The sequence below is a fragment of the Oncorhynchus masou genome, chromosome 31, assembly GCF_036934945.1.
Source record: "Oncorhynchus masou masou isolate Uvic2021 chromosome 31, UVic_Omas_1.1, whole genome shotgun sequence".
NCBI lineage: Eukaryota > Metazoa > Chordata > Actinopteri > Salmoniformes > Salmonidae > Oncorhynchus > Oncorhynchus masou.
This window is the reverse complement of record NC_088242.1, coordinates 46141013-46167983: the sequence shown is the minus strand read 5'-3', so window position 1 is coordinate 46167983 and position 26971 is coordinate 46141013. Positions and strand designations below refer to the sequence as shown.

The 26971-nt window shown below is 42.7% G+C and overlaps 1 protein-coding gene across 2 annotated transcripts in view; it reads left to right on the top strand.

The window, feature by feature from the left end:
• Positions 1-26971, top strand: part of LOC135524023 (PH and SEC7 domain-containing protein 1-like) — a 77596-nt gene that overhangs the window by 48672 nt on the left and 1953 nt on the right. Inside the window, exons 10-16 of one of the 2 annotated variants that reach the window (XM_064951141.1) lie at positions 14309-14352; positions 21579-21772; positions 22086-22156; positions 23181-23338; positions 24220-24364; positions 24629-24772; positions 24980-26971. The exon at positions 24980-26971 is cut by the window's right edge and continues 1953 nt beyond it. In XM_064951141.1, coding sequence (XP_064807213.1) covers positions 14309-14352; positions 21579-21772; positions 22086-22156; positions 23181-23338; positions 24220-24364; positions 24629-24772; positions 24980-25237 — 1014 coding nt within the window. In that variant the 3' untranslated portion in view covers positions 25238-26971. Of the gene's footprint in view, positions 1-14308; positions 14353-18433; positions 18740-21578; positions 21773-22085; positions 22157-23180; positions 23339-24219; positions 24365-24628; positions 24773-24979 lie in introns of those variants that run through there. The other variant, XM_064951143.1, reaches the window with a different exon arrangement.

Below are 26971 nucleotides of genomic sequence, written 5' to 3'. Positions count from 1 at the left end.
ACCTTTGATGGTCTTCGATCAGAATGTAGTGGAAGGAGTCATACTTACCCAATACATCGTTTTGTTTCAAGTCGTGTGTCTTTGTATTAGCATATGCTACAAGTTCCAGCTGAAATGCATCCAAAATGACTTCTGGTCCCGAACAGTTGCGCATCAAAACTTACATATTATATGTCGACTAAACTGGTCAAACTAAGTGCAGAATCAAGCTTTAGGATGTTATTAACGTACAAAACAATTCTCAATTCAACCGGACAATCTGACTTCTTCTCATGCAAGCTGGAACAAAGGGAGCTCTGTGCCCAACGCGTGCCCGAAAGCGCATGTATTTTCTTGCGACACTCACTATTTTGCCTGCCAAAGGGTCAAAGCTCGCAGGATTTGCACAATTAAACGCTCTATTGATAGAGGACATCTCGCGGAAGACATAGAAACTGTTCCCAGATCCATAGCTGGTTGGGAAGGGTGGGGGCGATGACGTCAAAGTTGCCCCAACTTTCTGGATGCCAAAACTAGTTTGGGAGATTGGCTGCCCTGTGAGTTCTGCTATACTTACAGACATAATTCAAACGGTTTTAAAAGCTTTAGAGTGTTTTCTATTCAATAATAATTATTATATGCATATATTAGCAATTTTGGACAGATTTCTTTTCAGTTTACTATGGGCACGCAATTCATCCAAAGGGGGCAGTATTGTCCCGAGCCTTAACAGGTTCAGAGTTAACCTTGTGTTGTCTGCTGAGCAGCATCCGCTACCACACATCAACAACCTTTTCGCAGGCTTAGCTGGGGTCAAAAGTTGAAGCTTACTTGCAGATGCACGTGGATGACAAGTCAAAGGAGCTGCTGACTGTCGTGACACAGAAGGGACTCTTCGGGTACTGTCATCTACCATTTGGAATCACAAGAGTGCCAGCGCTGTGCCAGAGGGCGATGGACCAGATCTTGAGTGGATTGCCAAGAGTACAATGTTACCTGGATGACATTCTCATTACTGGGAAAGATGAAGAGGACCATCTCCAGAACTTGGATGTGACCTAACAGAGATTGAAGGACTGCAAGTTTGTCAGGACAAATGTGCATTCTTCCAATCATCAGTTGAATACCTTGGACACGTCATCAACGCCACGGGCCTGCAAAAGGCTCCATCCAAGACCAAGGCTATCAGAATGTCATCCAATTACGTTCTTTCCTGGGGTTACTGAATTACTCCGGACACTTTATTCCGAGCTTAGCAACGAAGCTTAAGCCGCTGCATGCCTTTACAGAAAAATAACATGATTTCACATAAGGAAAATCAAATGATTTCACATGAAATTTTACATATGAAATCTTGTGAAATGTGTTTTTGGAACACTTCACATGTGATCACATGTTTTCATGTGTATTTTCATGGTATCACATGTTGCTTTACACATTGTCACATGATATCACATTCATTTCACATGAAGTATCACATTAACTTCACATGATATTACAAAACTTCACGTTTTCATGATCACATGAAAACGTGACATTCATGGGTTTTTTACATAAGGGATGTCAGGTACTGCCCTGTCAGGACAAAACATGGAAATGGATTGAACAATGCAAGGAAGCATTTGGGAAAACCAAGGAAACACTTCTGAAATCTGAGGCATTGACACACTTTGACCCATCATTGCCCATCCAACTAGCTTATGATGCTAGTCCATATAGTGTGGGAGCAGTCGTGCCCCATATCATGCCTTCTGGTAAGAGAAGCTTTCACATTGAGGACATTGAAATAAGCAGAAAGTAACTATGCACAGATAGAACGAGAAGCCGTAGGGATTGTTTTTGGAGTATCTGTACAGGAGGAAGTTCACTCTTCTTACAGATCATCATCTGCTGACGAGCATCTTTGGACTACATACTGACATTCTGTCACTTGTTGCAAGCAGAATGCAAAGGTGGGCTTTGTTGTTCTCAGAACACACCTACGACATCAAGTACCGCATGTCAGAACTGCACCGCAATGTAGATGGACTTTCCAGGTTACCACTACCTGTGGTCAAGCCAGAGTCACATCAAGTGGACATCTTCTACTTCAGGCAAGTGGAAAATGCACCAGTCACTTCAACACAAGTGCGGAGAAACACCAGAAACAGTGGGGGAGGAGAGTTATCATTCTGCCTTCGCTGAGGAAACTAATGTAAAACAGCTACACCCAGGTCATTGTGGAATGGTTTGCACGATGGAAATTATTGCACAAAGCTACTTCTGGTGGCCTGGATTAGATGAAAGTATTGAGGAGAAAGTGAAAACATGTTCCTCATGTCAGAAGGTTCGCAACATACCTCATCTTGCACCTCTTCATCTGTGGGATTGGCCGGAGGAGGCGTGGAAACAAATACACGTCATCTTCGCAGGTCCATTTGAGGACAGAATGTTGCTCGTGGTCGGGGATGCAAATATCAGGTCAATGGCGTACAGCACATCAGGTCTGCACCGTATCATCCATTTACCAATGGACTGGCACAGAGGTTTGTACAGACCACGAAACATGCCTTAACACTAGAACCACCATAGGCCAATGCCCCCTGCCATATGATTTTGTATTTTAAATAAATCTGCCATTTGAAGGCAACGTCCTCCTTTCCTGACTTTGTCTACATAGTTGCATTTTAAATTGCTCAGTTGTCAGCATTTCTTGACTACAAAGAGAAAAATATGTAGAGCATGTTAACCAGTTTTTTCACATCTATTCCTAATTTAAGGGGCCATGACAAATGTGCTGCTGGGCGTTAGTACCGTGGCACTAATGTGTCTCTCACTGAATGAATGCCGTCAATGGATGAATGGGCGATAGAAACTGATAATCGTGCATGTGACTTAATATCGATATTTGATTTAACTGGATAATGAGGGCGAAGATGGTGATTTCATTTAGAACAATAGTGTGGTGATGTTGAAGAATTGTGAACACCAAGAAAGCAGCTACTGCTGCCAAGGAGACAGCCAAAGGAACCGAGCGTCATACTCCTCCTTAGCATAGTGCTCTAAATAACTTAACTTGCTAGTTTTCCTGTCTGTAAAGAGAAGGGCGGACTGAACATTGATCCCGCTGCTCTGATTGAATAGAGCGAAGCTGTCTCTGTTCACTTCTCATGTTTTGGTCTGATCATTTAGAATGCTGCTGCCTCCTGCGAGGACGTTTGCTAGAAAGCTATCAATATTTGCAAGATTTGAGGACAGGACACACAGACACAGACACACACACACACACACACAACTCCACGCCCTGCTCCTAATCTGCAGCTTTTTTGGTCCATAAACCCGCAGGGAGATAAGTAGATGTTGGTACAATACATAGGCATAATTAAACACTAAATTTAAGTAGTATAGCCATGTTGAAACACCCATAATACAACACAGTAGATTAATCTGATACATACTGTAGGTTAAAGGGTACACACGCGTTCTCCAGGTAGTACTTGGAGGCTGAGAAGCCCAGTGGTTCTAGTGCTAAAAGTGTCTCAGGGTCAAGGGACACTGCACCAATGCTTCTTGCTATCCTACAGGAACATGCCTCATGCAGCCACCAAGGCTTTGCCTACACCGAAGCTTTCCCACAAGCTTCAACCTACTCAAACCTCCCAACGCAACGGAGACAGTGCAACGTTAACAGGAGAGCCAAGTCAAACGTTGTGAACTGAGAGCAAAGGGCAGAGCTTTCAATCCTGGAGAAACCATCTTAGCTAGGAACTACCTCAACGGACCAAAGTGGGATCCTGCCGAGGACGTCATCTGGTAAAGGCACACAGATCAGTTACTGTTGAGTAGTAAAGCGACACCGACATAATCACCAGTCCACACCAGGAAGTGTTCCAGTACTTTTACTGGGTGACACCCTGACCCAGCAGTTGTCACCTCGGGGTTGACAGTCACCTTCTCAGGACTGTTGTTCATAATGGGGACAATTTAAGCAGGAGGGGAGGAAATGTTCTATATTGAGGTTGTGCAACAGAGCATAATGAGGGTTCTATGAATTGAAATGAACACTTTCTAGATAAATAGTTGAAATAATTCCTGTCTCCTGATTATTTAATTGTTATAAAAATGTGCATATGAAACCAATGACTCATAACAATTAGGATTTGGGGCCCTTGTGTAGCACATGGATAAGATTTTCACCTTGAGCCTTTAGCTACTCCTTAACTCCTATAGCTGCTCAGTCTTAGAAAAGCTACTTTAGCTGCTATTAAAATACCTATTTTAATTGGTTGTCTGCTAGCCCAAGCCAGTGAGTCATTGTGCACTGTGCAGAGGCCAGGGCCAGGGACTGTAAGCTTGCTCGCTCATTCTCTACTCTACAGTTGCTCTTGCTCAGAGGTTTTAAAAGCAGTTAACGATGCACTGAACTAGGTTACACTTAGAGAGGAAATGTGCTGAAAAGGGGACATGAAACATCAGGCATATGTGGGTTACATATGTTAGGGAACTCTTAAAACAGTAATAATTTATATAATTGGTTATCTACTAGTAGAGTTTATCATATTTTGTTCTCTGTGGAATTTGAGGGTGAACTGTGCTTTTGCTTCTAAATTTGGCTGTATGTCTGTCCCCAAAACCTCTTAGAGACATTCGTCCAGGCCAGGATATCTTATGCCATGCTGCTGGGTGCCAGCCTTGCCAGTCTGGGCTTAGGGAAAGAGGTCATGTCTGAGAAGGGTGGGGAGGGGGGGCACTGGTTGGCTGCTTAGATCAGCAGAGATGTGGGCTGTAGAGTGCACCCCCCCTGCTCCCCAAGCTGTCTCACAAGTGAACATAAGAGAGAGTGTACGAGAGAGGGAGAGAGGGTGCGCGTGTGTGTGTGCTCACTCATTCGTGTATGTGAGAGTGAGAGAAACAGAGAGGCTCAGGCTTTTACTCACGACTAAAGTTGTCCCTCAGACTGTCAGTTTTAATGCAGGCTGCTTTGGACTTCACTTAAGCTCCACTAAAGGGTTATCTCCGCTCCCCCTGTTCATTTGAGACAGACGTCTCAGCTCCACCGCCTTTGATAAGGTCATACAAGGCATTGGCAAGGGCAGTGTATATATGAAAAGACAAGGAAAGATGTGTTGGACAAAGCATTATCTCGTTGGATGCCTACTATAAGTTGTAGCCCTTTTCTCTTTGTCCTTTCTGCCCCTCCCTCATCACGCAATATATTCCCCTAGTCTACCTTGTTTCTGTGGTATTTTTTTGCATCTGTGCTTGAGCATACAGAGAATAGATCTAGCTCTTAGTCCTTTGTCTTGCCTCCCGGTTAGATATACAAACCTGAGATGTTTCAGTCTTGCGGTCCTACCGATGCATCACAAGCTGTGTGAGTGAAACCCTCATTAAATCTCTCGTCAGCCCAACGGCTGTAGATTTGGTGATTAATCCTGTTCCATTGTCCCTCTTACTGATTCTTAAGTCAATACATCTATCTGACACATTCTCTGGAGGCTAGTCCTCCTCCTTCATCACTCTTCTCAGCACAGGTTCCTGACAGGTGCTCCATTTTCTCCTCCATCTCTTTTCTTTCCGTTTTTCCTACGTCATATCTTGAGTGGCTGGGTGCATGGTGGGGATCATTGTAGAGCATACAATACATACGAATTGTATTTTCTGGCATTGGTGATACTGTTTTAAATTTCAGGTGTGTGATTGTAGCTATCATACTCTAGGGAAAGCGTTAGTTACTAAAACTCAATCATTTGTGCAGCAGTCAAATGCCTTGACTGTAAGAACAGGAGCAAAAGCAATATGCTTTTATAAATGGTGTTACTGCATTTGGTTTTGGGATTTTATATTATTAATTCAATAGCGGTTGTCTTGAATGTTAACCTCTAAAAGTCGAAGCAGTTGGGGGGGTACTTAGCTAACATATGGAATTGTTTTAAGATGGTCATACCATGGATCATTTAGCTATTTGATTTAGAATTTTAGGACCGCTAGGTATTAAAAAATATTTGTATAAAATATTGAATTTGGCCTTCACTACTATAGTCCATAGAAACACATTGAATATCACATTCATAAATGACAAAAAAGACAGTTAAAGGAATAAGGTTTTGAAATGTCTGTCCTATATCTAGGATATGTAAGAAAACTCAGGAAATATTTTAGTTTTTTTGGACACATATTTCTAACCCTTTATTTTTGTTGGCACAAAACTGCCTGCATACTTCCATTCATTTGTATGGGTTACCTTCAAACAAGTCCCGTGGGGCCTGTGGGGGTTGTAGAGCAAAACAGAGAACACCATCGAACACTGCTGAAGCTTGGTCCCTTTCCACCGCAGATGCGGAAGGCCAACGTAGGCGGACGCGATGGATTGAGATGCAGCCCATGCAAAAAAAAAAAACGATATCTCCAGTTTAAACTGCTGGGTTTTGACGGCATTTTTTTGTACTATGTTACTTATATTGACGCACGGGTGCATCAATAGACTGTTATTAAACACACGCTTGTTGGTGACGCATGGTGTGGTTTGAGCTTTTTCATTACTGGTTAAAATTATGGATTTTTACACACCACACACAAACACACACACACACACACACACACACACACACACACACACACACACACACACACACACACACACACACACACACACACACACACGGCTGGGGGGTAACGGATTAAATGTAATGGTAACTGTAATCCGTTACCAGCAAAAACATTGTAAACAGATTACAGATACTTTTGAAAAACTAAGTGATTACTTCAAGGATTAATTTTAAATTCAGAAAGGATGTTTTAGAAAAATAATCTTTGACACTTCTCTGTTTTAGCAATGACATTCAAATCAGCATTGAAAAAAGTTACAAATTGAAGTTTGTCCCACCTCCTGAACGAGTCTGACCACGATGTTGACACACCAAATCGCGGGAAAAGCGCAGGAATATGCTTTTGTAGGCTACAGTCTAATGTTTGTCTTCCAATTGTGCGACTGCTGTCTGCTTCCAAAGATTATCCAATTTGAATAAACGCTCGGAGGTAAGGATGACAGCAGTGGTGTAGTCTACGGCGATACGGATATCACTTATTATTGTTATCTATATAGCGCATTGATGTGAATCACACTGCTGCTCTCTCATTTAGCTATTTGCGCCTTACAGATTGTGGTTGTTGTGGATGGCTGTTCACAAATCTAAATGTGTATTTGAGCCCAATAATGGTTGAATTCAAGAAATTTAAACTGCCTATCAATCACTGTTTTTGAAACCAGCAGACAGACAGTAAAAAATTCGCTCATGAAACAGCTACATAGGGCGAATCCCAGGCAATGGCTTTATTGCTCAATCTAATTCAAGCTGATAAAAAATATATCCATAGGCCTAATGGACACATGGTCAATCTCGCACACGTTTGATAGATTTAACGGGGGCATCTTTAATCTCATCATTGAGTTATAAATGATATCTATTTAAATCCATTGCTTCTTGAATAATATAATTTATAAATGCCTCATGAGTTTAGTTCAACTGAGAACCCAACATGAGAACCCAAAATATAAGCTTGTTTTTCTCCATTGTTTGTAAACATTGTAAATGTAAACAAACACTGTACAGCCTCATAACATGGTTAAAACAATCATTTTAATATCATGGATGGTCAGCTTTGTCTATTAATCTGAGAGTGGTTAAATTTTCCAGGCACATCCCTCAGCTTTTTACCAAAACAGAGGCAGTGTGACCATTTTGTTATTGTTTCATCTGTGGATTAGCCTTTAAACAGCTGCATATTATCAAGATATCAAAGTGTCCCCAACAAAAAGGTAAACAATAGGCCTATAGCAAATGCAGCATATGGAATTCCTTTTCACATGTAAATAGTGCTCAAAGTGTGCCATTCCATGAGTGCAGCATTTATTTTTCAACTCGAATCATTGAGCCCAGTCAGTCCTCCATGACAACAAAATCATAAACAACAGAGTAGGGCTGGCATAATAAATCCTTTGTTTTGGGGTTATGCTCAGGTAAAACAATTTGGCTAATCTATAATCTATCCAAGTCCTATTCTTGAAGTTCAAGGGGAATAATATTTATTGGATTGACTGTAATTCTGATAAACTTTGGTTTTTAATGTACAGGTATAATTTTTATTTTATTTACTTTTTTGAAATTTACCCCTTTTTCTCCCCAATTTCGTGGTATCCAATTTTAGTTTTAGTAGCTACTATCTTGTCTCATCGCTACAACTCCTGTACGGGCTCGGGAGAGACGAAGGTTGAAAGTCATGCGTCCTCCGATACACAACCCAACCAAGCCGCACTGTTTCTTAACACAGCGCGCATCCAACCCGGAAGCCAGCCGCACCAATGTGTCGGAGGAAACACCATACACCTGACAACCTTGGTTAGTGCGCACTGCGCCCGGCCCGCCACAGGAGTCGCTGGTGCGTGATGAGACAAGGATATCCCTACCGGCCAAGCCCTCCCTAACCCGGACAATGCTAGGCCAATTGTGCGTCGCCCCACAGACCTCCCGGTCGCGGCCGGTTATGACAGAGCCTGGGCGCGAACCCAGGGTCTCTGGTGGCACAGCTGGTGCTGCAGTACAGGTATAATTTAATCAAATTATTATATGTAGTAGAAAGCAATGTGTTAGAAGAATCCTACATAACCAACCCATAAAGTAAAATTCAACATCAATATATGGCCAGCTATGTAAACTTTAACATTGATTCATCCTGAAATAGATGTTGTTCAATGGTAACATACATTTTTGTCTTCTTCTAATACCTCTTAAGGGGAAAGTAACCTAAAAGTAGCTGAATGTAATCCGATTACATTACTGAGTTTGGGCAATCCAAAAGTTACGTTACTGATTACAATTTTGGACAGGTAACTAGTAACTGTAACGGATTACATTTAGAAAGTAACCTACCCAACCCTGCACACACATACACACACAAAAGAAAACGCACATGCTGATTCCAACCATCTCTCACGTTCCCTCACCTTACCGCTTTCTCTCCTACCTCACTGAGGAAACAAGCACTGAATGCTAGTTACCATTCAAAGTATATTGAGGCTTATGTGTGTGCTGCGCGCCTGAGTGTGTGTGTGTGACTGGAGGAGGGAGTTGGAAGGCTGTGATTTGCTCCCGACAGAGAGGGGAGGGATGGAGGGAGGTGCGCATACGAACGAGAGAGTGAGAGAAAGAGAGCACATTCACAGTTGCTGTCTGGTTTCTTTCCTCAGTACGACTCTGGCAGCTCTCCTCCACAGCAGCAGAAAGACACAGAACCAAAAACATAACGGTGAAAGATAGACAAGCGAAAGACGGAGAGAAACAAGGTGTGAAAGACGACAGCAGGAGGACAAGCTTTACTCTAAACCTCCCCCTCCAGATGGCACAATGGGAAGAGATTTGGAACCAGTGAAAAGTGGGAGCGAGACAAGACATGTGATCTAGAAGAACAAGGTGTTAAAAGTAGATGCTGAAAAGGGTCCTGGACAGATGGACGGATGCTGATCTCCTAAAATAGAGTGGTAGTCACCACTCCATTCTGACGGACAGAAGGGTGCCCATTTTTACACTGGGAGCAACAGGATAAAGCCCCCTTTCCTCTACTGGATAAGACTGTACCTCTGTTCTTACTGTACCTCTTTCCCTGACAGTGTCATTCTCCTTTTCTCTTTTACCTGGACTTTGGCCTAGTCAGTCAGTCAGTCAGTCAGTCAGTCAGTTGTTCATTACATTTTTCTCCTGTTTCTTCATTTCTTTTTGTTCATCTCTCCGGGGCAAGTGACGCAACCGAGAGTGCTTTTTGGAATCTTTGCTGAAGAAGACTGTCCTCTATTGACCCTTTACATTGTGTGTGTTTGTTTGTGTGTGTGTTTATATGACCACAAGGACGTATGTGTGTGTGAGCCTGTGCCCTTTTTACCTCTTAATTTACACCCTTTGCACCCATCTGTTTCATGCTGGCTGTCCTTTCACACCTCTGCAAGTGTCGCGCACCATCTGCGAGCGTGTCATTGTGTGTGTGTGTGTTTCGGTGTGAGTGTGTGTACGTATCTGTCACCCGCAGTTACGCCACTGGTCAAAAGTTGGCCAATTGGATCAGAGCCATTTTTGGAGGCAACGTGGCATGCTGTTTTAGCTGGGCAAGAGGGAGACAGAAGGCCGGCTGTTTAGGGATCAGTTTGAGAGATTCTACTATCAACTCGAAAGACTATCAAACCTCCTGGAGGATCAATTCAATCAGCATCTGATCCAACAAGTGTTAACTGATCACCTGTGGATGGTGTACCTTGGGAATACAGTGAGTGGCAGTGAAGGAATCATCCAATCGGCACATGTTTTATAGATGACCTGCCCGATCATCCATTATTAAAGCCCTGGCACTTTGGGTTTTGCCTGTGAGGTGTTGATCAGATTCCGGATTACCTGATGTGTGTGTGTGTGTGTGTGTGTAGAGGATATAGCTTGATGATCTCTGGCACCGTGGCCGTCTGCTTCCTATGCCGGTCTTCTTGGAACTGTCACTCAACTGCTTGGCCCTCAGTCTCTCTATTGTACCTAGGAGCTGCCAACACAGACTGACAGACCCTTTTTTTTCTCGGCCATGCTGTACTGTGTAACTCTCTGAACGAAAGAAGACATTTTGCGAAGAAAGAAAGGACGTTCTGACTCTGTCCCGTGTGTACCGTTCTGTGTCCACACTAACGGACTGCCTAAACTGAGGCAATTGGCCTCTAGTCCCGTGCTACCTACTGTGTTTCATCACCCCCAGGGGCCATGATTGGTGTCAACAGCCTGCACTCGGCGGGGCGCCTGCGCTCACGATCCCTGTGCTCGGTCCGCTATGGGCGAGACTTCCGTATGATTGACCCATTCCGCTACCCCCGAACCCCCCGCTCACGCTCTCTGAAGCCCCTTATGTTCCCAGACCTGCTGGGCAAGGCCCAGGATGGACAGAACCACCCGCAGGCTCGCAAGAGGAAGAAGGTACAATGTGCCACCCGGGTAAGACTCCAACTAACATAGCCCAACCTGGTGTGGACCATGTTTCACTGTTCAACACTTACTTTGGTTGTGTTTGCATGGGTTAAAGTGAGTGGGGTTGGGTTTTAAGCATTCAGAATCATAGGGTTTTCTTATTTCGGATTACATTGTGCATTGCTGTCATGTCAACATAATGTAAAATGCCATGCCTAGTACTTTGCATACTATAAGTGTGTGGAATTTAGGGAAATAGACAATCATAGAAAATGCAACCTTGTACATCCACAGATGCATTCATTGCTATATACAGTTTATGGACCAAATGTGGTTGTGAATAATTTGTTAGTTGAGTACATTGCAGTTTAGGTGTTCACCAGGCTGACAGGCCCTTCCGTAACCTAGGCTACCTCATGTTGTGTGTAGTAACCGGTGCTAACACCAGCCCTCAAGGCTAACTCTCATTTGCTGCCCTGGTGCCGTGCGTGTGACGCTGACATAGCTCGTAGGTGAAGGTGACGAACATCCATCCTGATCTGAATGAGGCCAGTTGCTCCTAATGGCACTCATTACACCTCTCTCACCACTCCTCACCCTCTCTCTCCCCCCTCCTCACCTCCTCTTCTGGTTCTGACAGGTTCTCCCCATACGTTTCACTTACTCCACCATTAACTCCCCCCTCATCTCCATTACATTAGACTCCCTTCCACGGTCTCCTTGGCAGTCAGGACCAGTGTAATGTGTTTATCAGCATCAGTCTCTCTTAGCTTGATCTCATTCCAACATATTACTACAGTAATTATGTATGTTTCCCTAATGAAAATATAGCCTTTTTGGAAAGAGGGCGTATTTTGGACCCTGGGTTTGAGATAATCTGTCTTGCTAGCTAATGGAGTTTGGATGAACAGTACTGTATTCTGAGATATACATAGATATAGTGAGCTCCAAAAGTATTGGGACAGTGACACATTTCTTGTTGTTTTGGCTCTGTAGTCCAGCACTTTGGATTTGAAATGATTCAGTGACTATGAGGTGAAAGGGCAGACTGTCAGATTTAATTTTCAGCCATATCGGGTGAACCGTTTAGAAATTACTGCACTTTTATACATAGTCCCTACATTTTAGGGGACCAGAAGTATTTGGACAAATTCACTTATATATATATATATATATATATATATAAAGCAGTCAAAAGTTATAAATATATATATAAAGCAGTCAAAAGTATTTGGTCCCATATTCCTAGCACACAATGATTACATCAAGCTTGTGGCTCTACAAATGTGTTGGATGCATTTGCTTCTTGTTTTGTTTGTGTTTTTGATAATTTTGTGTCCAATAGAAATTAATGGTAAAGAATGTATTGTGCCAGTTTGGAGTTACTTTTATTAAAAATAAGAATAGAAAATGTTTCTAAATATTTCTACATTAATGTGGATGCTATCATGATTACAGTCCTAAATGAATCGTGAATAATGATGAGTGTCGCACAAATATCATACACCCAAGGCATGCAAACCTCTCACCATTCCAATAACAGGGGAGGTTATCATTTTTGGGGGAGTATGATATCTGTAACTTTCTCACTAATCATTATTCACAATTCATTCAGGATTATTCGTAATCATGGTATTATCCACATTTGTGTAGAAGTGTTTACAAAAAGTGCTGTAATTTCAAATTAAAGCTGACAGCCTGCACCTTAAAATCATAGTCATTGTATCATTTCAAATCCAAAGTGTTGGAGTACAGATCCAAAACAACAAATAATGTGTCACTGTCCCAATAGTTCACTGTGAACAGTATGTCTGAGATATACAGCTTACTTCTTATGTTAGTATGTTGTGCTTTTGGTTCAATTTGCCTGGTTTTCCAATCAGAAACAAATTAACAGGAATTGTAATTACATTTAAGTGTATATATGTAGAAACCAATAATTGACTAAAACATAACCATGAATCCCAAGGTAATGAGATTTCTCAATAAGCCACTATAGCTGTCGTCACTGTTGCTACTAGCAACAGCAGATCAATCCATCTGTTTTTCAGGTTCACAAATTCACCCCCAGATTTTATGTTGAAGAGTTTTGTGCTACAAAAGATTGCATGTAAATGAGACTTTGAAATGTGCCAACGCCGGCTTCTCACAAAGATGGCCCGTATCTGCGCTGAATATTAATATTCATGAAGCTTGGAACACAGTTTGATTTTCAATTTGATACAGTTTGTCTCCATAGCAATGGGAAATTTGAGTCGGCCCAGAACCGAAAATCTACATGGTCTGTTTGCTCATGAATACTCATAAACTCTGACATTCAAGTATTTAAGTTAGGGACAGTTTAATAGGGAACTTAGAACACTTGTTTTATTGGACACACTGCATCAAACACATTGTTCATTTCAATGGGTTTGACTGAGAAACCACACCGCAATATTATTTCTAGAATAGTTGGTGAAATCCAACGCCAACAGACAATCAACTCGAATGATTCAATTGAATTGAACATCATCAGCATCAGTTTCTTAATCAGAAAGAATGTATTAATAAATAAAGCCAACACTGATTTAAATGGCAGATAAGACCTACTACCCATGACAGCCATTTGTCCTGTCCTTTGTCCTTTCTATCAACACTGGTGTTAGAAGTGGGATCCGAACCCACTATGTATTGATATTGGTGTCCTGTCTCCTTAATCGGTACACCATTGTATATTTTCCCCGAATTCAGAGGACGTGGGAGGGACAGTAGTGGTGATGATGTACTTCCTGCTAAAGTCCTCTCCATCATGTCAGCTGTCACAGTTGTCCATCAGTCCCATCCCTACTAGGCCTTGATATGAATTTACCATCAGGGGCTGATAGCTCTGCACTCCACTACCTCTACAGTCCTTTCACAGAACCTCAGTGCTAAACGGTTGATCATATTCCGCTGGCATATCCCATTGTCACTAAAGGGGCTGGATTTGAATAGGAATGTCTAAATCGCTTGGCTGTCACAGGAGATTTATGGGAGAGCGAAGCGAAATGCAGACACTCTCCAAAAGCCTGTTGCATTTATCAATGAGGATGCACACAGAAACACTTGCTTTTTCTTAAAAATCCTATTTTGCCTGCTGCGTTACTCAATAGACTCACTTTAATTGAGCATGCAGTGCTCAAACTTAATTTTGCCCTATGACAAAGAGAATTCTTGAAAGGAAGGAGGAGCCAAAACTATTGATTGATTGGTGATTAACTGGCTTTACGACTAAATAGTTTATTGATTGATGGATTCAGCCATTCGTTTCTACTAGGTGAATCTGTGTACTATTTGTCATTATTATCTAACTGGTGTATTACTCTGTTTTTCTTCCACAGGCCCTGTACAACTCAATCAAGAATGAGAAGCTTCAATGGACAATGTGAGTTCCACTTCAATGCCTGCATGCCTTGTTATCTACAGTACCAGTTTAGACACACCTACTCATTCAGGGCTTTGTTAATTAAAATGTTAATTAAAATGCATTCCAGGTGACTAACTCATGAAGCTGGTTGAGAGAATGCCAAGAGTGTGCCAAGCTGTCATCAAGGCAAAGGGTGGCTACTTTGAATAATATCAAATATAACACTTTTTTGGTTACTACATGATTCCATATGTATTATATCATAGTTTTGATGTCTTCACTATTATTATGCAATGTAGAAAATAGTAAAAATAAAGAAAAACCATGGAATGAGTAGGTGTGTCCACACTTTTGACTGGTACTCTACAGTATTTGTGCATGTAGGTGTATTTTGAGTGTGTGAATGGGTATGTCTGTGTTCTGACACACACACACACACACACACACACACACACACACACACACACACACACACACACACACACACACACACACACACACACACACACACACACACACACACACACACACACACACACACACACACACACACACACAGTTCACCCAGAGTCCACACACACTCAAATAGTATTTGGACAGTGAAGAGTATTGATAGATTTGTTAGCATCCTTATTAATGATGTGCATGTTGTCGGGTTGTGATGGAAACATTTGTGTGTCAAGGGTTGCTATTCTGGATCTCAGCCCACTGTGATTCAGAGATGCCAATTCAGTTGCTGGCTTTCCAAGCTTTGTTGCCATAGTTACAGCACCATGGCTACAGCTCCATAGCTACCATTCCGCTCTTGCCTCTGTGTTCCAGCGCAAGCATAAACACACACTTCTGAACACACACACGCGCGCACTCGCACCCACCTATCATTCCATTAAAGGGTCCTTGTTGCATCCTGTACAAAGGTATGACCACAGCCTCCCACTAACTTCCCCAAAATAGCAGCAATCCTGGAGTAGCTGACTGAAATGTGGTCAAAGAAACAGGTCTGGGAACAGATCTACAAAGAGAGAGGCAATCCAGTTCAAACATCTCTATAGAAACATACTGCTAATTAAAATACATGGCCAAGATGCCAGGGACAAGAGGCCGACGATAGAGTAGTCATTTTTAGAAACATCCATACAGATACTGTAGTAGGCACATAAACCCTTGAATACATGAATGCATAAACTATCACCATTGAACATGTGTACATGTGATTACACAAACACGGATAGATTTGCTACACCACTAGATAGCCGACAGAGAGAGAGAGACAGCCCACATACCCACTCTGCCAATGCAGGTGGATGCGCCCACATGTTCTGCACACACGCACAATCAAACACACACATATTTCCTCATTCAGCACGGGAGTGGGCATGGGGAGAAGCTCTGGGGGTTCAGAGAGAAGGAGGGTGGGCATCATGTTCCCCATAGAAAGAGAGAGAGGGAGGGATAGAGAGAGAGAATGAGGGAAACATAGAAAATAATGAAAGGGAATGGAGAGGAAGTAGAGAGAGAATACAGAAGGGGAGAGAGAGGGAGATGGAGAGAGAGAGGGAGAGAGAGGGGAAGAACAATGTAATAGAAGAGGAAATAGAGAGAAAGGGAAACAAGGTCCATCTGCTAATCTTGCTCTCCTCCCTTATTGACTCAAATCTAGGGTTGCAAGGGGAGAGTATATTACTGGAAACTTTAAGTTTACCAGTAAATTAACAGAAATTTGGAAACTTTCAAGGAATATACAGAATTTTAGTGGCCTTTTTGGGTACTTCAGATTATGTCTGTGTGGTCTTATCACATGTAAAATATATATTTTTCAATCTAATAAGATTATATAAAACAATATAGAATGATAAAACTGTAAAACATTATCCTAAATATAAACCATCAACACCATTCGTGTTTAATATGAGGGTTTCAGCATGAAATATCCTTTATATATTTGACACACTTTGGTTTATTTAACTAGGCAAGTCAGTTAACCTGTCTGGGAACGGGGCACCCCTCGCCATCAGCCAGTGAAATTGCAGGGCGCCAAATTCAAAGAACAGAAATCTCATAAATCAAATTTCTCTAAATCAAGTATTAGGCACCATTTTAAAGATCAAATTCTCGTTAATCCAGCCACATTGTCTGATTTCAAAAAAGCTTTACAGCGAAAGCGCCACAAAAGATTATCTTAGGTCACCACCAAGTCACAGAAAAACACAGCCATTTTTCCAGCCAAAGAGAGGAGTCACAAAAAGCAGAAATATAGATAAAATGAATCACTAACCTTTGATGATCTTCACCAGATGACACTCATAGGACTTCGTGTTACACAATACATGTATGTTTTGTTTGATAAAGTGCATATTTATATCCAAAAATCAAATTTTACATTGGTGTGTTATGTTCAGTAGTTTCAAAACATGCAGTGATTTTGCAGAGAGCCACATCAATTCACAGAAATACTCATCATAAACATTGATAATAGATACAACTATTATACATGGAACTTTAGATAAACTTCTCCTTAATGCAACCGCTATGTCAGATTTCAAAAAAACTTTACAGAAAAAGCACACCAATGCAATAATATGAGTACAGCGTTTAGAGCCCAAACAAGCCAAAAAGATATCCGCCATCTTGTGTAATCAACATTAGTCAGAAATAGCATTATAAATATTCACTTACCTTTGATGATCTTCATCAGAATGCACTCCCAGGAATCCCAGTTCCACAATAAATGTTTGATTTGTTTGATAAAGTTCATCATTTATGTCCATATACCTCCTTTTGTTAGGGCGTTTGGTAAACAAATCCAAACGCGCGTGCAAGTCCAACGGAAAAGTCAGACGAAAAGTCCAAAAGTTATATTACTGGTCATAGAAACATATCAAACGAAGTATAGAAACAATGTTTAGGATGTTTTTAACATAAATCTTCAATAATGTCCCAACCGGAGAATTCTTTTGTCTATAGAAAAGCAATGGAACGCGAGGTAACTCTCACATGACCGCGCCTCACGAGCTCGTGGCTGCTGGCAGACCTCTGACTCATTCCCCTCTCATTCAGCCCCCCTTCACAGTAGAAGCCTGAAACGACGTTCTAAAGACTGTTGACATCTTGTGGAAGCCTGAGGAAGTGCAAGATGACCAATATCCCACTGTATCTTCAATAGGGGCTGAGTTGAAAAACGACCAACCTCAGATTTCCCACTTCCAGGTTGGATTTTTTATCAGGTTTTTGCCTTTCTCAGGTTTTTGCCTTACATGAGTTCTGTTATACTCACAGACATAATTCAAACAGTTGTAGAAACTTCAGTGTTTTCTATTCAATACTACTAATAATATGCATATATTAGCATCTGGGACTGAGTAGCAGGCAGTTTACTCTGGGCACGCTTTTCATCCAAAAGTGAAAATGCTGCCCCCTAGCCCAAACAGGATTTAAGAACAAATTCTTATTTACAATGACAGCCTACCGGGGAACAGTTGGTTAACTGCCTTGTTCTGGGGCAGAACGACAGATTTTTACCATGTCAACTCGGGGGATTCGATCCAGCAAACTTTCAGTTACTGGTCCAACACACTAACCACAAGGCTACACGCCTTACTATGTCAATATGTCTGGCGTCAGTTGTGAAAAAATACAATAGTTGGAAGAGCTTCAGAGTTTACTGAAAATATGTCATTGCTGATTTTTTTCCCCGTTAAAGCTGCAATATATAACTTTTAGAGCAACCCAACGAAAATTCACATAGAAATGTGAGTTATAGATCATCATTCTCATTGAAAGCAAGTTTAAGAAGTGGTATATGTGTTCTATGTGTGCTATTTCTATGCATATGGTTCTTAAGTTTTGTTTTTGCGTCTTACTTTCAGTTTTGTACACCAGCTTCAAACAGCTGAAAATATAATATTTTGGTAATTGAAAATATATTTCACAGCAGTTTTAGATTGTACAATGATCTCGACATTCTCTATGCTTGTATTGTCACATAAACTGAAATTAAGCAAACTGTTAGAATTTTTGCAACCACAAAATGGTGGAGAAATTTCTGCATAGTGCACCTTTAATTAGGCTATTTTTTCTATAATCATCCTGTCTTCCATAGGAGCCAGCAGGAGAGGATACAATCACCTGTTAGAAGAAGGAATAAGAAGAACCCATTTCACTGGCATTAGAATATAGACACCACCAGGCTTCTGAAAAACATTCTCATAATAATACCAATATACCAGTCCAATGATTTAAATGATTTATTTATTCATTTATTTATAAGGGACCATGCAAATAGCACCTACAGCTACATCACTCATTTACAAAATGATGATTTTGATAGATTTTGGTTACGATAATGATTATTTTGAGGACTAAAATAAAAGCTGAACCATTTCCATGGATGAAATGCTTTCTATCATCACGGTAATGTACGTCAGGCGTTGTGATTACTTCTGCTCTGCATCGGGTGCCCTATTTCACCTGACCACAACAGTATACAGGAACACTGATACTGTATCTTGTCACGCATCATATGTGTTTTAATGGGAATGTGTCATAGGTGTGACAAGACTATTGTGTCCACTTTAGCTACTGGTGCAACAATGTCATCACACTTCCCAGCAGACCATGCTGGTCTGCCAGCCCAGCCCCAGACCTAATCAACCTGTTCCCTCTCTTCCCCCTACACATCACCACCCTATCCTCCTCTCCTCTCCTTCTATCTCACCTATCCCCTCTTTATTATGGCTCCTACCTCCTATATCAGCTTTGTCTTTCTAGGCTTTTGTTTTCTGTCTATCTTGCTCGCTCCCCCATTTCCGTCCATCCCCTCTCACGCTCTCTCTCTCTCTCTCCCTTTACTTTGTCACAGTGTATAGTGAGATTCACGCAGGCCAGCAGTTACCAGGCAACAGGCTAGAACTCTGAGACACATGCTCACCAGCTCTCACTAGCTCTCAAATCCTGCTCTGTCTCTCACTCATATAGAGCTAACTGTTGTTGTGTACTGCTGGTTACTCATATCTTAATCTCAAAGGTTTCCAAGGGAGTCCATTTTGATGGTGGTTTGCACGTCTGTTTTGTGAACTTCTACACAGGTGAAACTGAGGTAACAAGTGTTGTCCTTGTTTTAAACTGGGTTTGGCTGATATTTGGTGGATTAACTGACTAGTATTGGGAAACATTATAGGAAAGGTTCAGCTCTTAAAATGAGCTATCCTCTTAACTGCTGTGTCAGGTCCAGATTATCCCACATGTAAAAAATATGTTAGCAGCAGCCCAACCATGTTTGTAGGATTATCATATAAGTAAGGGGGGGATGTGGTGTAAATGGTTTATACTAAGTACAGTATCTTCATCTTGAGTGGAACTGGAGTGATCATTATTTGAACCTGCCTCAAAATTCCAAACTACACTCACCGGCCAGTTTATTTGGTACACCCATCTAGTACCAGGTTTAACCACCCTTTGCCTCCAGAATAGCCTAAATTCTTCAAGTCAGAAAAATGTTCCACAGGGAAGTTAGTCCATGCTGAGGCGATAGCATCATGCAGTTGCTGCAGATTGGACGGCAGTACACCACCGCCACCAGCCTGTACCTTTGATACCAGGCAGGATGGGTCCATGGACTCATGCTGCTTACGCCAAATCCTGACTCTGCCATCAGCATGATGATAAGAGTCGAACATAGTGGACGAGTTGTGCGTTCAAAGATGCCGTTCTGCACACCACTGTTGTACTGCTCTGTTATTTGTCTCTTTGTGGCCCGCCTGTTAGCTTGAACAAATCTTGCCATTCTCCTTTGACCTCTTTCATCAACAAGCTGTATTTGCTCACAGGGCTGCCACTGACTGGATGTTTTTTGTTGTTGATTTCACGTTGAATTCACGTTAGTTGACAACCCAACCAAATGTATATCAAAACTAGATATTAAACTGATGTCTGTGCCCATTGGGACCTAATATGACATCGTTGGACTAACTTGTCTATAATAACACTCAGATCGAGAGTTGAGAGAGCTGATCCTCAGCTGCTAAGCTCTCGTTAAGAGAAATGGCTCCTCATGGCTGCTCTGATGGGGTATGTAACAGAGTGCTGAAACTATCTCCAAATCCTAGGCATAGTAGGAAGCCAAGGTTTGAATACATTTAGTAGGCGGGTGCCTACAGAGTTTTTCCTGACCTTGTGACATGAAGAAGAAAAACTTTGGACCCTATAATTATAGTCTATGTATAACTACGAACATAGTTTTTCCTGTCAGGCCATGTGATCAGAAAAACCTCCTGGCTCTATGTACAGTATGGAAGTTTCACTTCAGTCGGAGGTCATGATCTTTGTAATGGCTGTAATGGAATGATATGAAACACATAGAATGGCATCAAACACATGGAAATTGAAATGGAAACCATGTGTTTGATACCTTTCCACTCATTCTGTTTCCAACATTACAATAAGCCACCCTCCTTCTACCAGCCTTCACTGGTATAGGGATGACAATCAACTTTATACTAAGATACAGACACAGTTATATTTTCATTGTGCACTGATAACCACAGACATTGTATAGATTTCTAATAACACATCAATTGTAACCCATTTATTTGTTTTGTTTGAGCTAGTTTCGCATTTGGGAAAGTACTACTTTTCACCATTTTGGAGGGGTTCCTCTCACAAACAATGGGGAAACATGCCACTGAAAAAGTCAGTGACAAGTCTGAAATTTATCTCAGAGATAGGAAGTCCCTAGTGGAACAGAATGCCCTTGTTTTTCACCTCAAAGCTACCATGCTATCGATCGTGTCGCTCTCCTGCTGCTGTGTGTTTTGATCAAGGAGAGTGGACTGGTTCTCTAGAGACCAGGAGGAAATCACAAAGAAATGGTGGAGGGAAGGAGGGAGGAAGAGGGGAAGACAGCAAATTAAGGCTTTGAAGAGGAAGAAACACTATCATTCACTCAGGTTTCCCCTAGGTAGAATTGTGCTTTGTAAATATGTTATATAACCAAGGCTATACCCACACACCACTTTAGAAATGTTGGTAGATGACAAAATGCACATTATAACCGGGAGAGGGACTTTGAATAGGCCTATGTGTTCTGCTATTGAAACTACTCTGTCTCATCCTATCTTATAATGGACGGTCACAGAGTGAGATTGATGGAAAGTGATTGGTTGAACGTGATTGGTTGATGTGTTGCCAACGGAGGCATGGTAAAATAGTAACCAGGTTTCTCACCCTTCTGTTTCTTGTTGCTATAGCGACGAGGAGGAGATGCGGAAGTCTTTCTCAGAGCTGGGGGACACCAGCCAGGCAGACTCCGCCTCTAAACACAAGAAGAGCATGGCCAGCGGCGGGAAACCACTAGTGGCCATGGCCCAGCCCTCAGGAGCCCTCCTGTACAAGAACGGCTTCCTGGTGCGCAAGGTGCACGCTGACTCAGACGGCAAAAGAAGTACGTGCCAAGACCATATACATACATTTATAGATCTGGTAAAAAAATATATAATATTGACCACTATAAGTCATCATAGAATGTGTCAAACCCCCTATCCCCTCCCTATCCTCATCGCTGTTTATTTGTTAATCCTACTCATTTAGTCTTTTGCTGTTACTTTAGCAGCAGCTACAGTATACTTCTTGTGGTCCACATACAGCAAATCGTATAATTCCTACCACTTAGTATGAAGCAATGTATTGAGGTCTGATGTTAGTATGGACATTTGAAGCTGACCTGAGTTTTGACCTAACTATTCTCCTGGTCACAGCACCGCGTGGGAAAAGAGGATGGAAGACGTTCTATGGCATTCTGAAAGGGCTGATTCTCTACCTACAGAAGGTGAGCAGCTCCTGCCGACGGGAGCAGGTGTGACGAAACTTCTGCCACTTCTGTCCCACTTTATGAACTCACGAGACTTTCACTGTTCCACACCACAGAACATGGCAAAATGTTCTGAAGTCTCAAAAAGACTTCCAAGTCCAATCACTTTTTACATACTCGTATTCAGTAACGATACAGTTTCTGCACCAAAGAAAACAAAAACAAAAGATTGCTAAGATTATCCCACTTTGTTACATACCCATATACAATAACATTTGTGATACACGTATACCAATATTTGATTGACACAAACTGAAATACTAAAACTGCTCATACAGATGCACTCTCCAACCATGCGGATGGATTATCATACCCTGTTGAGTGTGGATATTATCAGAATGAGATCATTCACAAAGGTTGAGTCTTTTGTTCAGTGCCTTCAGACTACAGTCCTCAGACCTGGCACTGCCCTCTATGCCCATATAGACCAGTGGTCCTGTCCTTTGCTACGGGCAGCCCTGTCAGCTTCTTGGGCTTGTGTTCCTCTAAATTTGAACGGAAGCAAGGGTCCCGTCCAGAGATGTTACCATTGCGACGCAGCTGTGCCAATGATTTATGTACTGTATGTCTATGGGCACTGGTCTCTGGTCCAACAGTCAGGTCTGCTTTGGGGAGAGGCAAGGCCCCTTACTGGGGTGTCAAAAATACCCCTTTCCTTAGTATGGTTTGTTTTGTAACATCCCAACAACAAGTCATCCTGCAGAAAGAGAGGTCGGGACACAGTTACCTACTAGAGTGTCCTGATTCAATCATCCACAATCCAGTTACAATCAGTTGCTGTGTTTTATGATTGATGACATTTCACATCATAACATCCATTTACTGATGCTTAACATTCTCACCAAATTAGATTATTGGTACTTAAAGAACCATCTGGGCATTGAATACACTACCCTGTGGTTAGAAGAACTACTGCGATGGTCAATAATGACATAATGACGTATTCACACTTTATGCTGATTGTCATTGTTTGACCATGCAGGGAGAGTACCGGCCAGATAAGCAGCTGTCAGACGAAGATCTGAAGAACGCTGTGTCCATCCACCACTCTCTGGCCATGAGGGCTGCCGACTACAGCAAGAGACCCAATGTGTTCTACCTCCGCACCGCCGACTGGAGGGTCTACCTCTTCCAGGCACCGTGAGTCCCATCCCTCACTTCACTGTTCTTGTCTCATCCATTCTTAACACACCTCAAAGACTGACTTATACCTTGCTTTATCACACTCCTGTAAGATCGATCCATCCCTTGTTTTTACGAGTTCGGGTTCACACACTTTCAATTGAATGCTAGAGGGTTCATTCTTTGTCTTGGAGCCATATCCTGCAACGTATTCTTAATTGCACAGCACACGTCCACCTCAGTCAATAAATTTGCAAGGTCGCCCTCCTCCTCTTGTCTCGTTTGAGCACTACCTGTCTCGCCCCAGTCTCCCCCCTTCTCACCAGCCAAATAATGGCTGTTGCTACCTCCTGCTGTGTGTGTGTGTCTGTGTGCGTGCTTGTGTTTGGGAGGAGGAGGGCAGTGGGGGGGGTGTAAATTCAGGATGCAGAGGCACATGACGTGGCCACATGTCCCAGTCCCCCAGGAGGACCGGCTCTTCTCCAGTTGCAGCCTGCATTTGTCCCAGATACATTCCTCTCTCTCTCTCCCTCACTCTCTTCCCCTCCTATCTTTTTCTCTCCCTCTCTCTCACTCTGCCTCCTTCTGTCTCTCTCTCCCTCCCTTTTTCTCTTTTCTCCCTCCCTCCCTCCCTCCCTTCCTCCCTACTTCTGTCTCTCTCCTTTCTCAGCCTGTGTCCAAGGAGTTGTGGCAGAGCTGTCTGAGCAAAGCAGCATTTTTTTGTATTCAGCAGCCGTGATGACAATCACTAAGATGTCTTAGTTAGCGCTGTGCGGTGGGGATTGAAATGTGTGTGTGTGGGAGGAGGTGTGTGTGGTGTGTGTATGTTGATCCTTGGTTTGTGTTTGTGCAACACGATCTCACAACCTCACTGTGCGTGTGTGCTTTGTCCACCATAGAAGCACAGAGCAGATGCAGTCGTGGATCACACGCATCAATACGGTAGCAGCCATGTTCTCGGCGCCACCTTTCCCTGCAGCCATTGGTTCACAGAAGAAATTTGCCCGACCTCTGCTGCCAAGCTCCACCTCCAAACTGTCACAGGTATCCTCCTTTACACCATATCATCATATCACCAATCAAATTGACCATACCATATCACCACCATAATTTTAAAAATCCCTGAAGGCACTCTTTAAAATGAATGAATAAATGTGATTATTTTAGATGTCCACAAGGACAAAACTCAGGCCTAGAGAGTTGACATGAGTGATGATGATGTGCTGGGAGAAAATGCATGGACATCTATCTTCCCATCACCCTGGTCAGGTGACATGGGTGGCGAACTCTGAGTATCTGTGCCTACAGGAGGAGCAGGTCCAGTCCCATGAGACTCGGTTCCGGGCCATCTCCACTGAACTGGCTGAGCTGCGCTCATATCCTCCAGACCGAAAGGTCAAAGGCCGCGAGCTGGAGGAGTACCGCCAGCGAGACGAGTACCTGGAGTTTGAGGTGAGCCCGAGGCGACAGTGTGTGAACTTTTAAAAGGCAACAGAAAGGAAAAGAAAGAAATTGGAATTTAGTTGAGCGTTAAGTAATTATGCAGCACTGCATTTCTGTCTCATTCACTTCCTCTGCTTCCCCTCTTTGCGTTTCTTGCCTTCCCTCCTCTCCCTCTGTCTCATTCTGCCTCCATCCTCTCGCTCTTCTGTCATGTAGAAAACACGCTACGGTACCTACGCCATGCTGCTGCGGAACAAGATCCGCTGCGGCGAGGATGACCTGTCCGTATTCGAGGTTCAGATCCTGGAGGACAACGGGCTGCAGCGCGCCCATTCCAGCCCCACGCTGCAGGACTTCAGCCAGGCCTCCCAGGGCAGCAGCACCAAGGAGCCGGTGGGCTGCAGTGGCATGGGAAAAGGCTCCAAGCACACCGAGGCCCAGAGATACAGCTACCGCCAGGCCGTCAAGAAGTGAGGCAGGGCGGGGAGCCGGGTGGTGATGACGTGGCAGGTTTGTCTCCCTGCGCAAGTTTTTATTTGAAATCCAGTGGAGGGGGCTTATAAGAGCTTGAAAAGGAGAGGGGTGAGAGTGTACTGTATACACCATGCCCCCACCCGGCACCCCCGATCTCCTCGGCCAATAGGGGAGGTGCAGCGGTGCAGATCCTATGACTGGCCAATGCCAGCGGTGCGTTGGGGCAGGAGGGAGGGAGGAGCGTTGGAGAGGTCATGCAGTTTGGAAAGAAGGTATTCCAGCGAAAGCTTGCTGCATACGTTAATAGACGGTACCATACCGTATGGTAAGACAGAGGTTCCTCCCGTAAGCAGTATCACCGCCGTACAAGGTCTCCCATCCAGCATCTTTTTCTTTCCTTTTCTTTCAGGGCACCTCTCCTACAAACCCCTCCTCCAGCCTTTTTTCTTGAAATGTTTCCTCTGATTTGGGACCAAACATGTTTACACGTTTGACACATTAAGTCTCAGATGACTGTGCTATTGATTTGAACATGTGTTACAGTACTGTAATACTGTAGTAACAGGAGCTAGATCCACGACTCATTGCATTGCTGTTCCCTTTTTTTCCATGACAACTGTGTGTCCACATACTTGAGGGAGCCTAACGACAAGGGTACTTGCAGCTCCTGAATTCTTCTTTGGGGCAAATGTGATGGGAACAAGGTGGCTCTAGTGGATCAGAATGGCAGTGCACTACACACCCGGATCCGCAATGGAGGCTCAGTTGCAGCTCTCCCTCCTGGCCCAAGTCAGTGCTCTCATGACTTCAAACCGCTCCAATCTCTGCCCCCTCTCTCTCTGCTCCCCTGTTCTCACATTCTCTGTCTCAGAGAGGGGGTAACTGTGGCTCCCCTCTCTACCATCTATTCCAAATGGGTTGTCAGAGTGGTTGATGTCATTTGAGCCACACTAGTTTACTACTGTACAAACGAGTAGCTACACACTTGTAAAAAAAAATGTAATTGTACTTAATAATCCTCTCAGCAAGAGAGGCCCATGGTTTCTTTAATTGCTTTTACTTAAAGGGGCAATCTGCGATTAATATATATGCCCATTGATTTTTGAAGAATAAAACTATTGATGCCTCATGAGCTTAGTTCAACCCAAAATATAAACTTGTTTAACTCCTTTGTTTGTAAACAATGTAATTGTAAACAAACATGGTATAGCCTCAAAACGCCAGCCTCATCCCTCAGCTGTTTACCGAATCAGTGGTAAGGGAAACCGCTATGTTATTGTTCAAAACTGCAGATTGCCCCTTTAATAACAGTTGGTAACCCTCCTTACCGAGCCAGTTGCTTTAGCTTTGTCTTGCAGCAGGCTTCTTTTTACTACTCTGTGCGTGAATGTTGTTTTTTCTCAGCATGCCTGCATCGAGCTCTGCCTTTTTCTTCTTCTTGGGGAAAAAAAAATGTTTGGGTTATGTTGTCTTTGTACTAATCCTGTTGTATTGACATGTCTTCCCTGTTACTCCCTGTGTAATCACTCGTTTATAAGACCTGTTTTAACACTCACCAGGCAGACCCTGAATGTACTTGTTTTTTCAATATTTGTACAGCATTTTACAATAACCTGTTGATGTTGGACATTCTCCCCCTCCTCCTGTGTACTGTTACAAGTGTCATTATACATAAGTGTTATTATAGTAAACCTATGGCATATGTTTGCTTATATTGTATGATACATTATATAT